The sequence below is a fragment of the Euleptes europaea genome, chromosome 18 (assembly GCF_029931775.1).
Source record: "Euleptes europaea isolate rEulEur1 chromosome 18, rEulEur1.hap1, whole genome shotgun sequence".
Lineage (NCBI taxonomy): Eukaryota > Metazoa > Chordata > Lepidosauria > Squamata > Sphaerodactylidae > Euleptes > Euleptes europaea.
The window spans coordinates 12,630,968-12,654,505 of record NC_079329.1 but is presented as its reverse complement, the minus strand read 5'-3'; the positions used below and the strand labels follow the sequence as shown (position 1 = coordinate 12,654,505).

The 23,538-nt window shown below is 50.5% G+C and overlaps 1 protein-coding gene across 2 annotated transcripts in view; it reads right to left on the bottom strand.

Moving 5' to 3' along the window:
* Positions 1-4,703: 4,703 nt before the first annotated feature.
* PPP1R12C (protein phosphatase 1 regulatory subunit 12C) overlaps positions 4,704-23,538 on the bottom strand; it is a 40,234-nt gene continuing 21,399 nt past the window's right edge. The window contains exons 8-23 of one of the 2 annotated variants that reach the window (XM_056863645.1): positions 23,381-23,523; positions 23,196-23,290; positions 18,697-18,885; positions 16,572-16,667; positions 15,935-16,029; positions 11,818-11,925; positions 10,802-10,892; positions 10,408-10,551; positions 9,435-9,525; positions 8,756-8,877; positions 8,508-8,566; positions 7,269-7,368; positions 7,065-7,169; positions 6,271-6,321; positions 5,038-5,088; positions 4,704-4,898 (exon numbers count right to left, since the gene is read on the bottom strand). In XM_056863645.1, the coding sequence (XP_056719623.1) occupies positions 4,812-4,898; positions 5,038-5,088; positions 6,271-6,321; positions 7,065-7,169; positions 7,269-7,368; positions 8,508-8,566; positions 8,756-8,877; positions 9,435-9,525; positions 10,408-10,551; positions 10,802-10,892; positions 11,818-11,925; positions 15,935-16,029; positions 16,572-16,667; positions 18,697-18,885; positions 23,196-23,290; positions 23,381-23,523 (1,627 nt within the window). In that variant the 3' untranslated portion in view covers positions 4,704-4,811. The remainder of the gene's footprint in view (positions 4,899-5,037; positions 5,089-6,270; positions 6,322-7,064; positions 7,170-7,268; positions 7,369-8,507; positions 8,567-8,755; positions 8,878-9,434; positions 9,526-10,407; positions 10,552-10,801; positions 10,893-11,817; positions 11,926-15,934; positions 16,030-16,571; positions 16,668-18,696; positions 18,886-23,195; positions 23,291-23,380; positions 23,524-23,538) is intronic. The other variant, XM_056863646.1, reaches the window with a different exon arrangement.

Here is a 23,538-nt window from a genome sequence, read left to right as displayed (position 1 = left end):
GGGATTTCTTTAGCGCTGTTGCCAAGGCTGAATTTGGTTCTGATATCCCTTACACTTCCTATTTCAAGGCCCCAAAGCTGAACTCCCTCCTGGTTCCCTCTTTTTGGCCCTTTGCAGCTCAGTTTTTCCTCAGCTTGGACAATACTTCACACGTATAGATTTTTATGACAACTTGGACTTCCACTGAAGCACGCTGTGCGACTTGCTCGTGTAAAGCACATGCAAGGATCTGCTCGACAGATAAATCTGCTTTGACTATCACAGAAGAGGATGCAGTGCCCCTATGATCTCTGGGGTGTAGGCAGGGCCGGTGCTACCATTAGGCGAACTAGGCGGTCGCAGACCTCAGAGGGGCACAGAAGTGGCCTGAGGGGCACAGTTTTAAACTAGGGAAAAAATGCAACTGACAATTTATATTTCTTATTTTAAGGTAAGTACCACAACCGTGCTATGGAATGTAATTAAATAGAACAACCCCTAAAAAGTTTTGTGCTTTTATTTTTTCTACAAGACATCTGTTCTTAAATATTGGTTAGCAATGGGGGGCACAAGTAGTTAGCCTTGCCTAGGGTGCAAAAATGACTGGCACCGGCCCTGGGTGTTTTGAGGAAGGGGAGGTGAAGAAAAGGCGCGTCTCTGAGGCTGAACCCACCCCATTGCTGGATAATGCACAATTATTGTGCTATAGCGATCATTTGCAACAAGATTTTCCCATGTAACCCCCCCCGAGTAGATACTAAATGATTTATAAAGTAATAGCCATAAATATTGGGTAATAAGAAATATAAGGTATTATTACCAATAGTTAAGAAACATTGATGGATAGGTTTAGAATTAATACCTAGAATTGAGTACTAATATATGAATGTATAATTATAATAAAGAAGCTTAGTAATACATAGACTGGATGAAGATTTTAGAATAAATGTTTAAATTAGTGACGAATCAAAGATATATCCGTACACACAGAATCAAAGAGTAACATCAAATTATATAGTATGATTTATAAAAGGTAAAGGTCCCCTGTGCAGGCACTGGGTCATTCCTGACCCATGGGGTGACGTCACATCCTGACGTTTACTAGGCTGACTTTGTTTATGGGGTGGTTTGCCAGTGCCTTCCCCAGGCATCTTCCCTTTACCCCCAGCAAGCTGGGTACTCATTTTACCGACCTTGGAAGGATGGAAGGCTGAGTCAACCTTGAGCCGGCTACCTGAAACCAACTTCCGTCGGGATCAAACTCAGGTCATGAGCAGAGCTTGGGCTGCAGTACTGCAGCTTACCATTCTGCACCATGGGGCTCCTAACAGTATGATTTAGCTCCGTTCATATCTGGGACCTGAGGGGGATCTTGTTCCAAGTAAGAAGTATTGTAAGAGGAATGTAAGTTGTATATGTGGTGCATCTGGATTTGTTTGTTTTTTTTAATTAAAAAAAATACTATTTAAAGATTTTCCTGCGTGGACTGTTCAGTTGTGAATTATTGCTATAGGATGACAACACAAAATCCAGTTCCGCCTGGACGCAGACTGATACAATTCAGACATAAACAATCAGTAACCCAGCAGGGAGCTACTGTCTCAAGCTTCTGCCCAGGTAGCAAGGAAATTGGATTATCTCCATTCATCTGGTAAAAAGATTGCACTCGGATCTTTCTTGCTTTACGAAAAGGTACCGGGGCTCAGCAGGAATTTCAGACCAGGTGTGCTTGCAACATTATCTTCCCAGCGTCAGGTGTCAATACCACTTACAATTAACACAAACACATTTGTCCCACGTGCTCTCACTTTTCAGCGGTTACGCCACGGCAAGCCAATCTCTTCTCCCCGGGGGCACTTGTTTGCACCAAGGTTTTTTTGGCCTGCGGAGGAGGCAGGGAGAGGTTTTGTCTATTTGTTTACTAACTGCTGCGAGGCAGCCCAGAGGCTTGGGAGCTGAACTCCCAGGGGCAGAGGGCCCAGAGGACTGTAGCGTTTACAAGCAGCTGGCCAAAACTCCTGGGTTTTTTGAGGGATGGCAGAGGCAGCCCAGGGGTAAGAGGCAGGGGGAGCCAGCGCCGCAGAGCTCTTTCCTGCCTGGAAGACTCTCAGATCTGGTGCCTCACCCTTACGTAGGGCGACACCTCCTCGCTTTGGCATCCTTACCAACAGGTTAGGCTTGGCCTAGGGAGGAAGAGGGAGTGCCAATGACCAACTCTAATTTTAGTCCAAAGAGGGCTTGAGTCACCCCCCCAGGGACATTCTGCTCTGATGATCAAACTTCTGTTTGTTTGGGGAGGGGGTGAACGAGAGCATAATAGTTATGTAAGCTTTAGGTCAAAAGCCTTGCCATTAACAGGCCCAGATAGCGGAAGTGTTGGTTGGGTTAACTGGCGCATAAGAAGAAGAGTTGGTTTTTATATGCCGACTTTCTCTACCCCTTCAGGAAGAATCAAACCGGCTTACAATCATCTTCCCTTCCCCTCAACAGACACCCTATGAAGTAGGTGGGGCTGAGAGCTCGAAGAGAACTGTGACTAGCTCAAGGACACCCAGCTGGCTTCATATGTAGGAGCAGGCATTTAAGTCTCTCCCCTCCCCAAACCCCGCCCTCCTCAGGCTCCGTCTCAAAAATCTCCCGCCGCTAGTGAAGAGGGAACTGGCAGCCCTACGGCACCTTATGAAATGATCACATCCAAAGCCCAATCTTTTTTTAAAATATTTTTAATTATATTTAAACACGGTAATTTCAATTCCCTGTTCTTTAAAACAAAGGCAGCTGAGCTGCTGAATAAACAAGTACAATATAGAGACTTCTTTGGAAAAAAAATACTCATGCGATATTGCACATTTAAGGTTTTTTCTGCATTTTTTTCTTCTTGCTTTTTTTTGTTGGCGATGCAGCCATTATAGAAAATACTTCTGTTATGTACAGATATGTTTGGGAAGGGGGGGAGGTTGTTCACCAACTGGGATGAGTGGAGGGAAGAAGGGGAGGGGGAGGACATGACAGAAATGGGGACGGAGGAACTTTTTTTTTTTTGGCGGCGGAATCTTGGCTCATGATAGCGCAGGAAAAGAAAATCACACACACAGGATTTTCAGGGTAGTAAACTCTGGACCCGTTTCTCTTGGAATTTACTTGTAGCCCTCAGTTTCTCTTGGAAGTACTTCTAGCCCTCAGTTTCAACGTCGAAAATGTTTTGATTGTGTGCGTGCAGGAAGGGGGATGTAGGGAGGAGGGCCACGAAAGCTAGAAGCCCACAAGTCCTCGAGGGGAGCGGAGGGGTCCGTGGGATTGGATGGGAGTAGTCAAGAAGCAGCTCGGGCGGAGGAGGAGGAGAAGGAGCAGAAGCTGCAGCGGAGTGGCCACCCTGGCAGTGGGGAATCGCCGTGTAGCCTACGGCATGCGCGCGCTCTCTGGCCCCAGGGCCACAGATGTCCGGCAAATCCCATGACCCTGCGATGGGCATCAGGCTGTCGCCGTGGGCAGAAGGTAGGAGAGGCATGAAAATGCACCCCCTTGGCTTGGCCTCAGCCCCGGTTGAAGCAAAAACAAGAGACCTTTGGAGGCAGGTGTAAGCTTTGGACATGCCGGATTTTGGGGAGGGACAAAAGGATTTGGATCCAAATATCAAGATGCTGTGGGAAGTGTAAACAGGAGCAGAAGTTCCTCTCTCCCCCTTCCATAGTGGCTCCAAAAGGCAAGGAAAGGAGCCAGCGTAGCCACACACTTTCAATACTCCCTCCTCCAATTATGGCACTTCAATCCTATCTCCACAGCCAATGGTATCTTGGCTCTTACAGGATTACCCCTCTCAGCAGCCCTTCAGAGACGACCCCCTCTTCCCCCCACGTTGGCGGGTAATCATGGGAGACCGGTTCTGCATCCGAGGGCCATTCCTCTGTTATGCAGGATCACTTACAACAAAACCACCAAACCGTTCAGGGCACCCCCAGCCTGTCAAGGTTGTTCTCACGCGCACGTCCGGCCCCTCCTGGGCCGTTGCCGGCCTGATCGGTTGTGAACCGTCGGCTCCGTTTTCTACTTCCCAGGCTGGCTGCCAACCTGAGCTCCATAAAAACCGGCTCCCAGGTGCCACCACCCACCACATGCTGTGAGAACAAGGCAGAGTCTGACGATCAAAGAACTGTTTGCCAGGGGACACCTCAGCCAACCATGGGTATGCTTCTATCTTTAGGCGGCCGAGTCCAACGCTACCCCTAGAGGGCAGTGCTATAAGCAGCACCTTTCTTGGGGGGGGGGGCTTCTTTAAAAAAAAACTAGAAGGGAAATGGTTCGCCCTTCTCTCCCCACAATCAAATCTGCATTTTGCTTCCAAATCTCAAAACCCTTTAAACCTCACTGGTCTCTCCTCCCTACAGTCAGGAAAACCCGCACTGTGGCCTGGCCTACTCGTCTGAGCACCCAAAAGTACTAGCTCCTATCATACCACTCCCCTCATGCGTTAAAATAATAATTTCTTAAAAAAGCAATGAAGGAATGTCACTTTAAGGAAGTCACAAAATAAATACTGTCTCGGAGAAGGAAAAAGAAAGAAGGGAGGAGGAAGGGAAGGGTGGGGGAGAGAGGAGAGGTTGAGGCATCATTTCTGTTGACAAGCTTGGCCCTGTATGGACAAGAACGGGTGTCTAATTGGCTGGGGCTTGCAATAGCCCACATTTGGAGTGTTTGAGTGTTGGCGAGGGAACTGGCCGCCCCATTATCCTCGCGTCTCTTTCCTGTCCCTGCTGAAGATCTGGTTGACAGAAGGGTGGGGCTGGGGAGTAAGGCCCCGGCTTCGTGGCGGAATCTGGGGGCTACAGCGACGGTCACTTAGACAGCTTGCTGATGACGCGGATGAGAGCGGCGTTCTCGTCTTTGAGACGCTGGTTGTCCGCCTTCAAATCTGAAAGAGCCTGCGGGAGGGAGGGAAGAAGAGGCTTGAGGCCGTTCGGTCTTGGGACAAGCCTTGTTTCTTACAGTCCCTGAGCGGTCAAAAAAGTCCTCCCCTTCAAGGATGAGACCCAGGGACTAAGTGAACTGGGTGGGAATTACCTTCAACTCTTCCTCCAGCTCTGCCGCTTTCCTCTCCAAAGCTCGGCGTTCCTTGTGGGAAGAGGCAAAGAGATGAAGGTGAGGGTGAAAAGGAAGGGAAGGGAGTTCTAAGATTCTATTTAATTCACGCTAATTGAAAACCAGCCTCTAGAGAACAGGAATGGGCTAACTTTAGTGCTACAGGGTGTACCTCTTTAAAAAAAAAAGTACATAGAATGCACATAGAATCATTGAGTTGGAAGGGGCCATGTGTGTGTGTGTTACGTGCCGTCAAGTAGCTTCCGACTCATGGCAACCCTATGAATGAAAGTCCTCAAAATGTCCTATCTTTGACAGCCTTGCTCAGATCTTGCAAACTGAAGGCTGTGGCTTCCTTTATTGAGTCAATCCATCTCTTGTTGGGTCTTCCTCTTTTCCTGCTGCCCTCAACCCTCAAAGGGGCCATACAGGCCATCTAGTCCAACCCCCTGCTCAATGCAGGATCAGCCTAGAGCATCCCTGACAAGCATTCGTCCAGCTGCTGTTTGAAGAGTGCTAGAGAGGGGGAGCTCACCACTTCCCTAAGCCGCTGATTCCACTGCTGAACTACTCTTACTGTAATTCCCCCCCTCCAATATTCAGCTGGTACCTTTCCGCCTGCAATTTAAACCCATTATTGCGAGTCCTGTTCTCTGCTGCCAACAGGAACAGCTCCCTACCCTCCTCTAAGTGACAGCCTTTCAATTACTTAAAGGGATCAATCATGTCCCCCCCCCTCCTCAACCTCCTCTTTTCCAAAAATTTCCAAGTTCCTCAGCCTTTCCTCTGAGGGCTTGGTCTCCAGGCCCCTGAGGTCCACCAGCATGTTTAAAATGTATGAAGCAAGAGAATATACTCAGGCTCTCTTCAGATTTTAAGGCAGGATTTGTCTCTGCTAAATGTTCCTGAGTAAAAACAAAGCACTTCCTTTCTGGATCAGACCCAGGTCCTCCTTGTCCCCCATTCTTTGCAAGCAACCCTGTAAGCTCTTGACTGTCTGCTGGAAAACTGGCTAGTATTCCGTCGGTGGATCGCGCCCACCTTCTTGCCCTTTGCTATGGGACGCCAGGACTAGTGGAGCTCCTCCCATCCGTCAGGCCGAATCAAAGGACGGCCTTCCTCACCTCGGTCATAGAGTTGGCACATTCCCAGAGAGCTCCAGCATTTTGAAAAGGGCAGGTGAAAGAGAGGAGAGGAACAGAAACAGGTACTCACAAATCTCTCCAGCTCCAGGAGAGCGGGCCGCTCAGCAAAACGCTCCTGCCTCTGAGGGGGTAATGAAACAAAGCACACAGTGAGAGACACAAGCACGCAACACAGAAGCAACAAAGCATGACTAGGAGGGAGAAAGGTGGTGGCAGTAAAATAAGCGTTTATGCAGAGCATTTGAAGAAGAGTTGATTTTATATGCCAACTTTCTCTACCACTTAAGGGAGAATCAAACCGGCTTACAAATCGCCTTCCCTTCCCCTCCCCACAACAAACACCCTGTGAGGTAGGTGGGACTGAGAGAGCGTGACTGGCTCAAGGTCACCCAGCTGACTTCATGTGTAGAAGCGGGGAAACAAATCCAGTTCACCAGATTAGCCTCTGCCGCTCATGTGGAGGAGTGGGGAATCGAACCCGGTTCTCCAGATTAGAGTCCACCTCTCCAAACCACCGCTCTTAACCACTACACCACACGGAAGGGATCAAATTGCTTCAGGTGCATTCACATTCTTCACAAAAGCCCCGAACAGCAAGCTGGTATCGTCACACCCACATTTGCAGACAGACGGCAGAGAGAAACAGCAGCAGATCTGAGGCCCTCTAATCAATCTAAGCTAGAGACTAGATCTGAACCCGTGACTTCCTGGCACGTACCCTGTTACCAGCAAGGTTAATTCCAATTGGACATTTTCATACCACGTAGCTCTGGACAGAAAGAATGAGCCATACCCCACTGCGGGGATGCTCTGGACAGAAAGAATGAGCCATACCAATGCCCCCCGCCCCTGGTCACCTCCTACCTGGGTTGCTCTTTCCAGCTCCAGCTTGACTTGGGTCAACTGCAGCTGAGCTTCTTGCAGCTGTTCCTTCAGTTTTTCATTCTCGATCGTAAGATCTTCATACAGCTTAAGGACAGACACACAAAGCAGGCACCGAGGTCACTAACAGCCATACCCCACCTCCTCCGGCAACACCTCCCTCCCAGAGAGCCCACAACCACTAACTTTTTTGTAATAGTTATCGGGCTCCTCTTTGCAGCCCGACGCGCTGTTTCGTCTCTGGCAGGGAGCCGTCCGGTTGGGCAGGACGCTGTTCATGTGTTCACTGAAAAGAGAGGACTGTGTCACAGGGGGAGGCTTTGGGTGGGTGGGGGCTCCTCGCTGTCTGCAATTCAGATGGGCAGCATGACCTACAGAGACTTGCTTTGGATCTGCAGAAGGGCCCCGTGAAGGACTGAAAATACAGCATGTCAAGTGGGACCGGCTAATGGAAAAACAAAATTATCTTTGCACATGGAGTCATTGGATCTTGCAGCTTATCTGGAGCACAAAACTCTAAGCAGACACACTAACTCATATAGTTTGTTAAAGCATTGTGGATATGGACCCTAAGGCATTTATTACATCTTTGGTCTCAATCCCCAACCAAGGACCTCAGGATGGTGCAGAAGGCTGTCCCTGCCTGGGAGGGGCTATGGCTCAGTGGTAGAGCATCTGCTTGGCATGCAGAAGGTCCCAGGTTCAATCCCCGGCATCTCCAGTTAAAAGGGACTAGGCAAGTCGATGATGTGAAAGACCTCTGCCTGAGACCCTGGAGAGCCACTGCAGGTCAGACAATATTGACTTAGATGGACCAAGGATTCATGTGTTCATGCCTCTTAAAGTGACTGGCCCAAGGTCACCCAGGGGCCTTCTGGGCTAAGCAGGGATTTAACTACACCGGCTCTACTTCTGCTGTAACTGAGGAAACCACCCCTGGATTCTATATACCTACTTTTCTTTCCCCTTTGCTTAACACTTTCCCTGACCAACCAGATGAGTTTCTGGCTAGGAAGCTCCTAACTGATGAAAAATCAGTTTACACTCTTGACTGCTAAATTCTGCACTGTAGTTATTAAAATACGGTGTACCCTGACAGGATAAGAGTAACAGAAATACTTTACTACTCAAAATATTAAGGGGGTCATACCAAGTTATATGATGCTTATATAAATTTTATTCATACATGTAATATGTAATTTTTAGGCTTAGATTATTTGTAGTAGCAGTAGTAGCTGTGGTTGTTGTTTTCCTATTATCTGTTGTGGCTCTTGTTGTTTTTTCTGCTGGCCAGTGACCGCATTAATAAATTATTATTATTATATACCTACTTATGTAGTGGGGGGAGGGTGGGTCTCGCACAGTGCTCTTAAAACAAGATTTGGAAGAGAGAGTAAGTGCTGACTCGCCAAAGGAAATCTATACCTCCCGTGTCCTGATGGATCTTCATTGTTGACTTGCTCAACGTCTTCTTCATCCTCACCCTGGAGAAGAGGGAGGACAGTTGGGGTTTTATGCCGCCTACACAATCTGCGTGGGCAACTCAAACTCCTCTGAGATGGCTGCAGAGCTCTTAATAACGTGGCCGCACAGTGCCCCCAGCTGGCAGTCTAACCCCATCTCTCTACTCGAGCACAGCGGCCCCTACCGAGCCGTCTTTGAGTATTATTCACCTCGGAGTTGCCCCCAAGACCGCTTATGCGTCTCTCCCGTCGGCCTTTCCTGCGGTCCCGGATAGCCAACCGATTCCGGAGATCCGAATCCGCCTCCAAGCTCGCCTCATCGGGTTCTGGGCCTGCAAGGCAGAGGGAGGGCAAGAGTCAGAGCTCCAGACAGAGACGTGGTCCCCTGTGGGGTGGTGGCAGGAGATTTTGTAAAGGCTGTTCTAGGCTCTGGGATGCAATGGACTCAGCCCTGCAGCAAACACCTGGTGGAGAAAAAAGCAGCAGCATAAAATGGGTCAATGGAAGAATCACAGAAGAAATGGGAATGCTCTTTTGAATATGTTAAATGGAAAGAGTAGATTAAAAATTGATAAACAGAGATAACATAGATAACGCTTAGATTATGTAGTTTTTGAATTTATTAAGCAAATTGTATAACACTGAAATAATTTACAAGATGTATAAGATGTAAGGTGAAATTCACTCCCCGAAGGAGAATAATCTGTGTTACTGTAATTGTATGTACTTTTTTCTTTTCTTCTTTTGTTTGTTTGTTAAAATACTAATAAAATCTTTTTTTTTAAAAGTGAAAGGAAGAAAAAAAAGAAAGATGAAAGAAAGTCAAAGTGGTATAAATGTCACTAAGCCCCAAGTTAAAATTACCAAATATGGGAATGGGACAAGTTACCTTTTCTGGGCTGCAAATTCACCACCAACGGATTCACAGTATAAACCGAAGAGCTGTCTGAACTGGGGTGCTGAAATCTCCTAGCAGCATCCTGAAGTTAAAGGACAAGGCCGGTGGGATTGGGGAGAACAGCACAGGAGAGAAACTTCAGAATATTTTACACTGGTTCAAAAAAAGAAAAGAAAAAAAGAAGAAGCCATCTTTGGAAGGCAAGTGAAGGCTTGGGGCAAATGGTCACTGCTTCACTGCAAGTACACTAGGTCTCTCACCTGCTCCAGCACTAAGAACTGAATACAAAGACTCCAAACGTGACATGAAAGATACACATTATCTCCCCCTGCCCAGCCACAAAGGGTGAGGAGAGGCGCTCAGCTTGATGCTAACCAGCGCGATGTAGCAGTTTAAGAGCAGTGGTTTGGAGCGGTGGACTCTGATCTGGAGAACCGGGTTGGATCCCCCACTCCTCCACATCAGCGGCGGAGGCTAATCTAGTGAATTGGATTTGTTTCCCCACTCCTCCACATGAAGCCAGCTGAGTGACCTTGGGCTATTCACAGCTCTTAGAGCTCTCTCAGCCCTACCTACCTCACAGGGTGTCTGTTGTGGGGAGGGGAAGGGGAGGCGATTCGTAAGCCCGTTTGATTCTCCCTTAAGTAGTAGAGAAAGTCGGCATAGAAAAACGAACTCTTCTTCTTCAAATGCTCTGCATAAACGCTTATTTTACTGCCACCACCTTTGCCCCTTCTGGACGTTGTGGGGAGGGGAAGTGACTGTAAGCTGGTTTGATTCTTCCTTAAGTGGCAGAGAAAGCCGGCATACAAAAAAAAACTCTTCTCTTCTTCTCTAACTGTTCACTCAGAGTGGACTGGGGTGTTTGAATCTACCCTGTCTATCCTGGCACCCACCCTGGCTCTTGTGGCCTTCCTACAGCAGCCTGACCCTCTTGCCCACCCACATGCCCACGTCCTGCCACCTCTACCATAGCCTCTTGGGGTTGCTGCTCTCCATCTTTTTCAAGCTTCTCCTCCTCTCTGCCTCTCTGTTCCGAGGCGGCTTTGGAGTCCCCGGCCCGGCCCATGGTCTTCTCAGCCTCCTTTAGATCAGTGAGAGTAACGCCCTTAAAACAAGATTGGGGAGGGGGGAGGAGAGGAAGAGAGAAAAGAAAAACAATTAAGTGAATTTGGGTTGCCTGGGGAGAGGAAACAGCATTGGCCAGGAGTTGCTGCAGGAGCTGAACCACATGGATCACCAAGCGATGCTGTTCGCCAAACTTCTGGAGAGCGGAATTAGCATCACTCTGAAGTGCCAGTCCTAGCACCCTGCCTGCTAGAATGACGGGAACCACACTCTCCGGAGTCCATTTGTACCTGCGTAGACCGCCTGGACTGCCTCATGAGCCTGGAGCGGGCCTTCCTCTGGGATTCCGACTCTTCATCCCGCACGGGCGTCTGGTAGGACCTGCAAGGAGGAGAGAAGGAAAAGGAGAATAGTTGGTTTTGATATGCCGACTTTCTTTACCACTTAAGGACAAATCAAACCAGCTTACCTTCCCCTCCCCACAACGGACACCCTGTGAGGTGGGTGGGGCTGAGAGAGCTGTGACCGGCCCAAGGTCACCCAGCTGGTTTCATGTGTAGGAGTGGGGAAACAAACCCAGTTCACCAGATTAGCCTCTGCCGCTCATGTGGAGGAGTGGGGAATCAAACCCGGTTCCCCAGATCAGAGTCAACTACTCCAAACCACCGCTCTTAACCACTACACCACACTGGCTCTCAGCGGGTTTGGGTACCGCGGAAAGGCCTCCCCATTCAGACCTTCGGAGACCTATAGAGGCTGGCTGGCTTGGCCCCTCCTCTGTCATCCCCAGACATCCCAAGGCTGGCTTGGCCCCTCCTCTGTCATCCCCAGACATCCCAAGGCGACCATCCCCTCGCCACCCTCTCCCTCCTCCTTACTAGTCAGGCCAAAGACACGGCGCAGAGGTGAGAAAGGAACAGTGGCCGTGTCCTCCCTCTGATTCCCTTCATCACTCTGTCCAACCTCTAAGGGAAGGAGAGGCCAGCAGATGGCAGCACCACGCAGTGCCAACTGCCCCCCCCCCATAGAGAAGCCCTCTTTGGAATGAGTCAACCAGTGTTGGTCAAAGTGCCAAAGGAGCCAAGAACAGCCGTCGCCACACGGATTTCTCTCGGGCACCAAGACACAGCGGCCTCTCTAGCAGGGAAAGGTAACGCTCGCAGAAATTCCAAGGCCGAAAGCCGAAAATTCCAAGGCACGAAAGCCGAAAATCCGAGGCAGCCCCTCCCTTCGCTCGGAGAGGCAGCCTTCTGCTCGGGGTCCCTCGCTTTCTATACTCCCTGCCCTTGCCCCCGCCAACCCTCACCTTCGGCGGTCCCGGGGATCCATGCTAGAGCCGATGGCAGTGGAAGAGGGGGGCAGGTGTGGGGCAAGGGCGGTATCTATCTTCATCTGAAGGCCACCTTCTAAGTTTCTGTGGGGAGGGAGCAAGGAGAGAGGTGGGAGAGAAAGACAGACAGAAGGAACGCGCAGGAGTGTATTTAGAGAGGGGCTGGATGCAGAGAAAGCTGATTAGTGCCCCCCCACAGTTACCCCAAACCCTAGGCTCCCTGGTACTTATGCTTTAATCCAGGGTCCCGCCAAAGTTGTGCCAAGCTCCAGCCCCCGCAAAGGGCTCACGACCGGCATCTACTGTCCCCCCCTTCCCTGCCCCCCCACTTCATCCAGAGACAGAAACTTGCCCCCCCCCCCCCAGCACAGCAGCACACTCAATTCAGTCAGCCAGAACCTATTCAAGCCTTTCGTCCATTTGGAAACAAGGCAGACACACAAAACCCTCTGCCATTTTTTAAAAACACTGTGTTTGGCCTCCTCAGTTCCATGCAGTTAGTCACCCATTGTGTCAATTTCACAGATGGAAAACAAGAGCTAACTGTACTCCTGAATCCACCCCAGGCAATAAGCTAAGCAGAGATTCAAAACCAGGATGCCCATGTCCTGGTCCCTCCGGCTGGGCTATACAGCCTCTTCCGTTGGGGAGAGGCCGTGGCTCAGTGGTAGAGCATCTGCTTGGCATGCAGAAGGTCCCAGGTTCAATCCCCAGCATCTTCAGTTAAAGGGACTAGGCAAGGAGGTGATGTGAAAGACCTCCGCCTGAGACCCTGGAGATCTGCTGCCGCTCTTAGTAGACAGTACTGACTTTGATGGACCAAGGGTCTGACTCAGTATAAGGCAGCTTCATGTGTTCAATGTGCTTTCAATAATAACCTAAGGAAAAAAGAGCTATCCAAACATTTATGTTGGCAAGGGACTCTCAGCCCATTTATGCCTCAGTCAGCCGGACATCAGCCTTGTGAGGTGGCCATGTCTCGTTACCCCGATATTACAGATGTGGGAAAGGGTCTGAGAGGGAGTGTGGCTTTCTTAAGACCACCACAGGTGAACTACAAACAGGAACTGGATGCTTTTGGCATCTTCTTAACCGCTATGTAGCCTATTTCCATCCCACCTTTCGGCTTATACAAGACTCCAAGGTGGCTGACACAGATGCAACAACAAACCAAACGACTACACCAGCAAAAAGGACCCACACGACAAACCAAACAGATCTAGCAAGCACAAGACGGCAAAGCAAAAACATGGCCATTGAAACAACCGCAGGAATCATCAACCTCCGAAGGGGGGTGTATGTGACAGAAAAACAAACAAACTAAGGCCAACCACAGCAAATACCTGAGAAGCCCAAACACTCTGGGCCAGATGGCAAAACACCACCAGGGAGGGCACAAAGCAGGTTGATCTGGAGAGGGAGGGCCATAGTTTTAGCTCCATGGATGAAAAGAGCCTCTCACACTGGCCACCCGTCACTGTTCCAGTGAGAGCGGCACATAGAAAAGGGCCTGAGAGGCAGACTATAGCAGGTCGAATTCATCCAGCAACTGGTGAACCTTCCAGCCCGCCCCCCCCCACCCGATCTAGACGGAGCCAGCACTGTGAATGGCGCCCAGAAGCAAACTGTCAGCGAACTGAGCCGATCCACTTTCGGCACCATCTGCTCCATCTGGGCCGCCACGTTCTGCCACATTCTCCACCCGCTGCCGCTTCTGGATGCTCTTCAAAGGCAGCTCTTACAAAGAGCATCATTACCGCCGATGAGCCTGGATGCAAATAAGGCATGAGCGAGTGGGGCGAGACTGTTCCCTTCCTGGTAAGGATGCTGTTGGGGAAAAAGCATTGCAAGCTACCAGGCTGAAGTGCTGGGTTTGGGAACGAGCTTCCGCTGCAGGTTGAGATCTTAAGGGGGAGCGGCAGCCTGGTCCAGCATAGACCCTGCGCCTGTTCCCTGTCATATGGCATGCTACTGCTCTGCCAATAAGAACATAAGAAAAGCCATGCTGGATCAGACCAAGGATCATCAGGTCCAGCAGACTGTTCACACAGTGGCCAACCAGGTGCCTCTAGGAAGCCCCCAAACAAGACGACTGAAGCAGCACTGTCCTGCCTGTGTTCCACAGCACCTAATATCATAGGCATGCTCCTCTGGTACTGGAGAGAATAGGTCTGCATCATGACTAGTAGCTATGAATAGCCCTAACCCTCATGAACATGTCCAATCCCCTCTTAAAGCCTTCCAAGTTGGCAGCCATCGCCACATCCTGGGGCAGGGAGTACCACAATTTAACTATATGTTGTGTGAAGAAATACTTCCTTTTATCTGTTTTGAATCTCTCACCCTTCAGTAGATGACCCCACATTCTAGTATTATGAGAGGGAGAAAAGCTTCTCCCTGTCCACTCTCTCCATACCGTGCATAATTTTATAGACCTCTATCATGTCTACCGTGGAGGCTAGCCAGGAGGGTCAAGTGGACTTGCTCTTGACTCGTACCGGAAGGACCGCTTACAAAGGCAAGCTTTATAAATAGTTGAAGGTTCAGCGGTAGAGCCTTTGCTTGGCATGCAGAAGGTCCCAGGTTCAATCCCTGGCCTCTCCAGTTAAAGGGACTAGGTAAGGAGGTGATGTGAAAGACCTCTGCCTGAGGCCCTGGAGAGCTGCTGTCGGTCTGAATAGATAAAACTGACATTTATGGACCGAGGGTCTGGTTCAGTAGAAGGCAGCTTCATGTGTTCATGTGACTACCTTTTTGGCTCTGGAACTTGCCCCCTCTGACATGCTACTGGCAGTGCCAACCGAGTGACGGCTGTACAAGACAAGAGACTGTTGCAAATGAATGGCCCAGACAGAGACATGCAGTACACGGACTTTAGAGATGGTGAAAACGGGGTGGTTCTCTTTGTAATGGGGAGGGGGTGGAGAACGTTTGGGAAAAATTAGCCCTTCCTTATTTGATGGGTTTTAATTTTTTTCCCATAAGAGAAGGACGAGGCGGCAGCAGTATTCAGGACTTCCCACGCCCTGCTGCTGTTCCCTCTGTCTCGGTGCTTCTTTTCCAAAGAATGCCAAAGTTTCGGCTCCTCCGACCCAACCTGACATTCCCAGGGATCTGGCAACTGGCTTTCCGTGCTTCTGATCTGCTTGATTCGACTAACTCCAAACAGCAGAGGACCTAGGAATTCCAGTGTGCAGCCAGCATTTATTTATTTAATTTGTTTATCCCCCCCCCCCCCCACTTCTCTCCCCAACGGGGACCCAAAGCGGCTCACATCATTCTCCTCCCCTCGGTTTTATCCTCATAACAACCCTGTGAGCTAGGCTAGGCTGAGACAATGTGACTGGCTCAAGGTCACCGGCTGAGCTCCCATGGTACAAGTAGAGATTTGAACCTGGTTTTTCCAGATAATGCTTTTAACCATTAGGAATGCTAGAGATTTGAACCTGAGTCTTCCAGATAATGCTTTTAACCACTATTAGGAAGAATTATATTCCAGATAATGCTTTTAACCACTATTAGGAAGAATTTTCTAACAGTTAGAGCGGTTCCTCAGTGGAACAGGCTTCCTTGGGAGGTGGTAAGCTCTCCTTCCCTGGAGGTTTTTAAGCAGAGGCTAGATGGCCATCTGTCAGCAATGCTGATCCTATGACCTTAGGCAAATCATGAGAGGGAGGGCATCTTGGCCATCTTCTGGGCATAGAGTGTGGGGGGGAGGTAGTTGTGAATTTCCTGCATTGTGCAGGGGGTTGGACAAGATGACCCCAGTGGTCCCTTCCAACTCTATGACTCTATGATTCACTACACTACACTGGCTCTAACATTTTAGCAGCCAAAGCCTACCTGAACTCCCACCACCAACTCAGGTGGATAGTTTAGTTTTTGACCTGACCCCTTCCTTCTGGTAGCTTAAGGCAGCACAGTCCCACCCCCACCCCCCCATTTTCGCTCTCCCAACAACCATGCAAGGCATAGCGATTTGCCCCAAGGGTGAACTTCAAGGTTAAACAGGGATTTGAAGCCAGGTCTCCTGATCCAAGCCTGCCGTTATACCCACAACACTACATTGATTCGCCCATGGCAGGTTACTCACGCTCGCCGGGGGTCCCGGTGGGGCTCCGTGTCCGGCAGGGCAAATATCCTCCGAGTGGGGGTTGGCGTCACCCGAGCCAGACGTGGTTCTTTGCTCTGCAAGAAGGAAGGGGAGGGGGGCTGAGGAACGGGCCCGCAGGGGAACGATCCTGCTCGCTGCGTTTCGGCCAGGAGGGGATGCTGCTCAGAGGCCAGCTGGAGACCTGGGAAGCTTCGACGCGATTTCAAGCCCGGCATCACGGGCACAGGGGGCCTCGGAAGAGGGGCTCTGAGTGGGTCTCTTGACAGATGCCGGGAGAGCAGAGCCGGTTCTGGCTCCCGGCACTCCACCAGCGCTTATTAACATAGAGTAATTACCTAGAAAGTTGTGGCCAGAGAGAGCCGAGTTAAAGAAAAGGGGAGAAATTCGCCAGGGCAAAGGAGGGGAAAATGACATAAAAGTGGGACATTCAAGCACCATCTTCCTTGAAGGCAAGCAACGGCAGGAGGGACTGTCCTCACGGGAAATTCCCCACGTCCAGCCACCAGGATCCTCCTGGCTGCCAAGCATAGTGCCACTGCCACTAAAGCCCCCCAAATCTAACCCATTAGCAAGCAAGCTTAAGCAGCCACACCCTCTGATGGGCAGAGGCTCCTACCGGGTCACCGGCTGGCTCAGAAGCTGCGCTCCTATTGGCTAACCCTGGGCCAATGGGATTCTTGTTCCACTTCTGTAAGAGCTCCCGGATGTCTTGCTGAAAATATACAGACAGTGAAGGGTGGGATGGACAGGGGGAGAGAGAGAGAGAGAGAGAGAGGGCAAAGCAGAGAGAAACTGATGGCAAAATCTGTCCCTTGCAGTCCCGTTTCAAGAAACCCACCCTGGCAGAGAAAGATTTCCCCCACAACCGAATCTGCAATGATGCTAAATCAGAGGTGGGAAAGTAGAGATAAAAAAGCAAGAGAAAGGCCGCAAAAGGCTCTTCGTTCTAAGACAAAAAGGAAGGGAGGCTGAGCACTTTTCTCTTCTCCTTCTCTTGGAACACCCCCCCCCCAAGCCAAGGGCTCTTCCTGTCCCATTTCGGCTCCTCCAAGCTGCTCAATGTCCCCCAGAACTTAGGCTGCAGCGTGGGAGGTGCCAGGGCCAAAGTCTGGCTGCTTTCTGAGCTCTTGGGCCTCCTCTTAAGACCGACTGCTGGTGACTCGTCGGGGAGGGGAAAAAGCAACCGGTGCACACCCTGAGCATCTCAATTACCACACAGCTTCCGTGCCAGATTTGGCAAACGAAACGACCGGGCAAGGTTCCTTGCTGGTTTTTCACACGAAACTTACCACCCCATGACCCCCTGAAGTCCCACACACAACTCAACCGCTTCCAAGATTTCTCCGGGCACTGCCCGTTTATTTCCAAGCATATCCGTGTAGCCATAAGGGCCAGCAACTTGCACTGCTTCTGAGATTTCTCTGTATGTTTGCCAGCTTATGTGTACTAAAGGGGGTTGAGCTAAACACTACCTAATATAGGAACCAATACATTTATTTTTACTATATATTGTACCATCTATTTGTAATCTATTTTTATTATATAATGTACTGTGACCACTCTTTTCTTCACGTTTGTTGATGTTATACACATCCTGAAACACTGGCTCAGTGGTAGAGCCTCTGCTTGGCATGCAGAAGGTCCCAGGTTCAATCCCTGGCATCTCCAGCTAAAGGGACTAGGCAAGTTGGTGATGTGAAAGACCTCTGGCTGAGACCCTGGAGAGCCGCTGCCGGTCTGAGTAGACAATACTGACTTTGATGGACCAAGGGTCTGATTCAGTAGAAGGCAGCTTCATGTGTGTGTTCATATACAAGGTGTGAGCTTTGAGCCTCGTTTTAAGGCACACGGACGAACTATGTTAACACAAAGCCACACAGAATAAAAGGCTTTCATATATATATAGTTTACGTTGTATAACGTATATGTCAGGATGCATATTGTAAAATTGTGTATGTATGACCACTGAGGAAGGCCTGTAAAAGGCCAAAACCAGTTTGATCAGATTTTGGTCATTTAACCTACTAACTTTAACCGTGATGTGTTGGTAATATTTGTAACTATGTTTGTGCTTTTTAAGAAGCCTGTATATTAGGCTCTGTGTTTTTAAATACAACTGTGCACAATATATAATAAAAATAGATTTATTGGTTGCTATACTAGAAGAAGAAGAAGAGTTGGTTTTTGTATGCCGACTTTCTCTACCACTTAAGGGAGACTCAAACCGGCTTACAATCGCCTTCAATTCCCCTCCCCACAACAGACACCCTGTAAGGTAGGTGGGGCTGAGAGCTGAACTTGCCCAAGGTCCCCCAGCTGGCTTCATGTATAGGAGTAGGGAAACAAATCCAGTTCACCAGATTAGCCTCCGCCGCTCATGTGGAGGAGTGGGGAATCAAACCCGGTTCTCCAGATCAGAGTCCACCGCTAGTGTTTAGCTCAACCCCTTTGGTTTCCCCTGACTTTTAGGTTGAGTTTCTTTGTTCCCCTTTTTCTTTAGCTTATGTGTTCTGCCATTACCGAGACACCAACCAGAAGGGCCCAAGAGCACAGGTGAATTGCATCACAGCCTCCTCCTAGGCTATGCAATGTGCAAACGCAGAGAGCTCGAACAGGAGTGACCGCCCCTTTGCAGCCAACAGAGAGGTCTTTTCCTCTTGTCCCCAATACGATGCTGCCATGCAGAATCTGAGCACGCTACAGCTCGTCTCCTCGTGGGACATTTCCTTCCACCGGCTTACCTTTTCTTCTGTGTCCAGCCGAGGACTGGATGCTGACCGCTTGATTCCGCTGCCCTCCTTGGCGGCCCCTTCCTCCAGCTGAGCGTCCTGCAGCACCCCATAGCTGCTGGTCTTGCGCAGGCTCTGCCTCCAGACTGCGGGGGCTCGTGTGTCCTCAGGTTCCATCGTGCGGCTGCAGCCTCCGGAAAACTGCGGGGGGGGGGGGGCAGCAGGGGAGGGAGAAAGAGAGAAACGGAGAGGAAGTGGGGAGAAGAAAGGAAGGAACGGGAGTCAGGATGGACGGAGGCTTGGAACGGTGGAGTCGGGGCGGACAAGGGGGGATAAAAACCAGGCGGCGCTAATGCGGTCGGGTTCTTGCGTGCCCATGGTCACCGGCGACTCCAAGCGGCAAGCAAGAACGGCTGGACTCCTATTTGCTACAGGGAGGCCTAGAGTGAAGGTATGGATTCTTCATTGCTGAGACCCTAGTTCACAAGGCCTGGGGGACAAATTTTCCTTTGGGAAGGGAAGCCACCTAACGCACCAAACATGGACGGGGAGGAGTGGAGGGGAAGGCAGAGGAGATCTCTTGGCTGCACAGTCAACACAGAAAGAGGAAACACAGGGGGGCTCCCAGAATTCACCACCAGGATGGCCATTAGTTTCCCTCACGGGTGCTGAGGAAGTCCTACCTCTCGGCCTCAGCTGTTTGCAGGCTCCCTGAGACTGCTAAGCGGGGAGGGGAAACTACTCTGCCCATGCGCCGAGGCAATTACTGTCATGAAAACAGAGATGTAAAGTGCTTTAAAGCTCACGGGGGGGGGGAGGTTTCCTGGGTCTCTGGGATCAGCTTGCTTTCCCAGGGAAGAAAGCCATAAAATGCACAAAAGTGTCAGCAAGAGGGTAGATGTGCTTCGTTAACTGTTTGCTCTACCTGCCAAGAAGGGCAAGATGAATAAGGTAAAGGTCCCCTGTGCAAGCACCGGGTCATGACTGACTCGCCAGCTAGGGTTAAAAGACTTAACCCTTCCCAGGTTAAAAGGTTGGAAACATCCAGGTTAAGGTTGCTCAAACGCCGAGGAATCGGATGACCTTGCTCCACGTGGGGGGTCAGAGACAGCATCTGAAGCATTTGCTCCACGAGCATCCAGAGAGGAGATGCCAAGGTAACTTCTGTGTTGTTAAGGATAGCTTAGACATATGATTTTTCCTGTTTCTTCCCTTAGATTTACTGTAGCTAGTAAGCATGATAATCCTTTTCCCTTGCCTCAACGTGCTGGTTTAACAACCTGTCGTTCATAAAGTCTTTCCTGTTTAAAAACAAGCAGGCTGCGTTCCAAATTCCTTCACCCGCACATGCATTGGGGAAGGGCTGAAGTAACTGGGGAACCCTGCCCTTTGCACATGCTCAGAGGCAGCGTTTACTAGTGTTCCCTAAGCCACTGGTAAACGTGGGAGGCAGGGTTTAGTTTGGGGGTGGTGGCCCCGAAGAAGAACACTCTTACACGCACACACACATGCTTAGGTGCATGCAACCAAGCAAACCCAGGGGCGGGTTTACGTCCATTACTACGTCACATTTTCCCAGAGGCCCAAGCCCAGCCATTCCATTTGGGGGGGAAATTCTGTCTCGAATGAATGGACGCAGCATTGCAGCCTCCCTGTGTTCTCGCCCCGTGTAAAGCATGAAGGTCAAGCATGAAAATCTTTCCCTCCCCCTTCTGCATCACGTAGGTGAAACATGAACTAAAAGCAAGCTGCTGTTTTATATTGCCGTTGTTAAAATCCAGCTTCTCCACAGCTGACGGAGCCGCTCATTCCGACTTTTTAACGCTCTAAATGCAAACCTGGCACGAGGGAAGGGAAGACGCGGGTTGCCAGGAGGGTCGTGCCAAAGGCTGCCCACCATCTTGACCCGGCCTAGTGGCTGCCCAGCTCTACCCTCCCTGGGCCCCAGTTCCTCACTACTGGAGAAAAGAATAAATGCAAAGGATGCGCAGTCAAACACATGAAACTGCCGCATCCTGAGTCAGACCCCTGGTGTATCAAGGTCAATATTGCCTACTCCCACTAGCAGTAGCTCTTCAAGATGTCGGGCCGAGGCCTTCCACATCACCTGTTAAAAAGGTAAAGGTAGTCCCCTGTGCAAGCACTGGGTCATTCCTGACCCATATGGTGACGTTACATCCCGATATTTACTAGGCAGACTATGTTTACTGGGTGGTTTGCCAGTGCCTTCCCTGGTCGTCTACAGTTTACCCCCCAGCAAGCCGGGTGCTCATTTTACCGACCTCGGAAGGATGGAAGGCTGAGTCAACCTTGAGCCGGCTATCTGGAACCGACTTCCGTCGGGATCGAACTCAGGTCGTGATCAGAGCTTTTGACTGCAGTACCGCAGCTTACCCCTCTGCGCCATGACCTGTTACTTGATCCCTTTTAACTGGAGATGCAGGGGATCGAACCTGGGACCTTCTTCTTGCAAAACCTATGCTCTACCAACGAGCCACACACCCCCTCACTCACTGCAGCTTTCTCTCCGTTCTCAGACACCAGAATGATCCCTGTCTTGCGCAAGCTCTGCCTCCACATGGAAGGCCCAAGGGGACTCGGGATGGGCAGCACGGGAATGATGAAGGCAAACTGCGGCTGGGGAAAACGAAGCAAGGGGTCGGGCAGGCGCGGTCCAGCGACGGATGGAAGGGGGAGGATGCAAAAAGGGCGAGAGGGGAAAAAAAAGACAGAAGAACAAAAAAGTCCAAAGTATTTCACACGACACAGAGAGAAGTGACATGCGATGGAAAGAATTGCCCAGCAGGCATCAGAACGGCGCGAGAGCATGGTTTGGGTGGGGTGGGGGGGTGTCTGATCATAACAATCACTGTTTGCTCTGCAGGGCCACCTCCATGCCAACATCCCCCCACGGGATAAAGGTCAACCTCCCCTTCCCCGCGGTTAGCTGCAAGCTCCAGCAGGTGAGTCAAGCATGCAAGAGAAAGGTGTTGGTGCGTTAACGGAGAGGTTCTCGTTGCAGAGCGGAGGGAAGAAATTATAGAAGGATCCATGCAAAGTCAAGGGGGGGAGGGGGAGAGGAGAGGCCTCTAAAATAAAGCTGGTTCTGAAAAGGAGAGGTGTGCCTTGTGCTACAGCCAAGGTCCCAGGGCTCCCAGCTTCGCCACCCGCTTCTGCAGAACAGGGTTCCCAAGCGCAGCTATCCCACTCCAGACCTCAGGGAGGCCTCCACCGCTTCCTCTTCTCCCAGGGGAGGGGGTTGAAAGTTGCTGGGCCAAATGTTCGGCCTCTCCCAAAGGGCAGAGAAACACAGGAAGGTGAGAACGTGAGAAAAAACGAATGGCCTTGAGACCTGTATTCCATGGATGAAGGTCTACAAAATTAAGCATGGTATGGAGAGAGTGGACAGGGAGAAGCTTTTCTCCCTCTCTCATAATACTAGAACGAGGGGTCATCTGCTGAAGCTGGAGGATGAGAGATTCAAAGCAGATAAAAGGAAGTATTTCTTCACACAGTGCATAGTCAAATTGTGGAACTCCCTGCCCCAGGATGTGGTGATGGCTGCCAGCTTGGAAGGCTTTAAGAAGGGAGTGGACATGTTCATGGAGGAGAGGGGTATTCATGGCTACAAGTCAAAATGGATACTAGTCATGAGGCATACCTATTCTCTCCAGGATCAGAGGAGCATGCCGAATATACTGGGTGCTGTGAAACACAGGCAGGAGAATGCTGCCACAGTCATCTTGTTTGTGGGCTTCCTAGAGGCACCTGGTTGGCTACTGTGTGAACAGACTGCTGGACTTGATGGGCCTTGGTCTGATCCAGCAGGGCTTTTCTTATGGAGGATGGGACTATCCATGGCTACTAGTCAAAATGAATACTAGTCATGATGAATACCTATTATCTCCAGGATCAGAGGAGCATGTTGATTTATGAGGTGATATTAGGATTGCCAACCTCCAGGTACTAGCTAGAGATCTCCTGCTATTACAACTAATCTCCAGCCGATAGAGATCAGTTCACCTGGAGAAAATGGACGCTTTAGCAATTGGACTCTATGGCATTGAAGTCTCTCCCCAAACCCTGCCTTTCTAAGGCTCCGCCCCTCCAAATCCCCTGGTATGTCCCAACCCGGAGCTGGCAACCCTAAGTGCTGTGGAACACAGGCAGGATAATGCTGCTGCAGCCGTCTTGTTTGTGGGCTTCCTAGAGGCACCTGGTTGGCCACTGTGTGAACAGACTGCCGGACTTGATGGGCCTTGGCCTGATCCAGCACAACCTTTCTTATGTTCTTACCGGAGCCTTCCTCAAAATGCTGTCCCCTGAACGCAAGCTCCGGCACAGGCTGGTTTATGAGAGCGTATGGGGCTGGTCTGGGACGGGAGGTCGGCAGCCGCCACCATCGTCACACTGAGCTCTACCATGAAAGGAAGAGGCATGCCGGCCACTCCCCATTCTCATCTCTGGGGCTGCCAAGGAGCTTGTGCCAGAGTGGAGACTGAAAGCCTTACCTTCTGCGTTGTGGGACTGGGAGGGACGGGGCTGACAGGGGGCAGAGAGACTCCATTCACGGCACCGCTGTCCGTCGGGGGGCTGGTCTTTGCCTCTGCGGAAGATAGGCAACGGCCGTTATCCAACCTGCTATCCTGCTCTTCCTCCACTCCGGACCGAGAGCCTGCTTGGTGTACCCCCTTACCGTTGGAATTTGGAGCCTCCTCTCCATCCGAGGCCGAGCTGGTCTCCTCCTCCCCGACGGTGATGGTGCCCAAAGTCTTGCGCTCCTTCGATTGGTCCTGGACAGAGATCTTCTCCTTGCTGCTCATGCGACATACGGAACTCCTGGGTTGGGGAGAG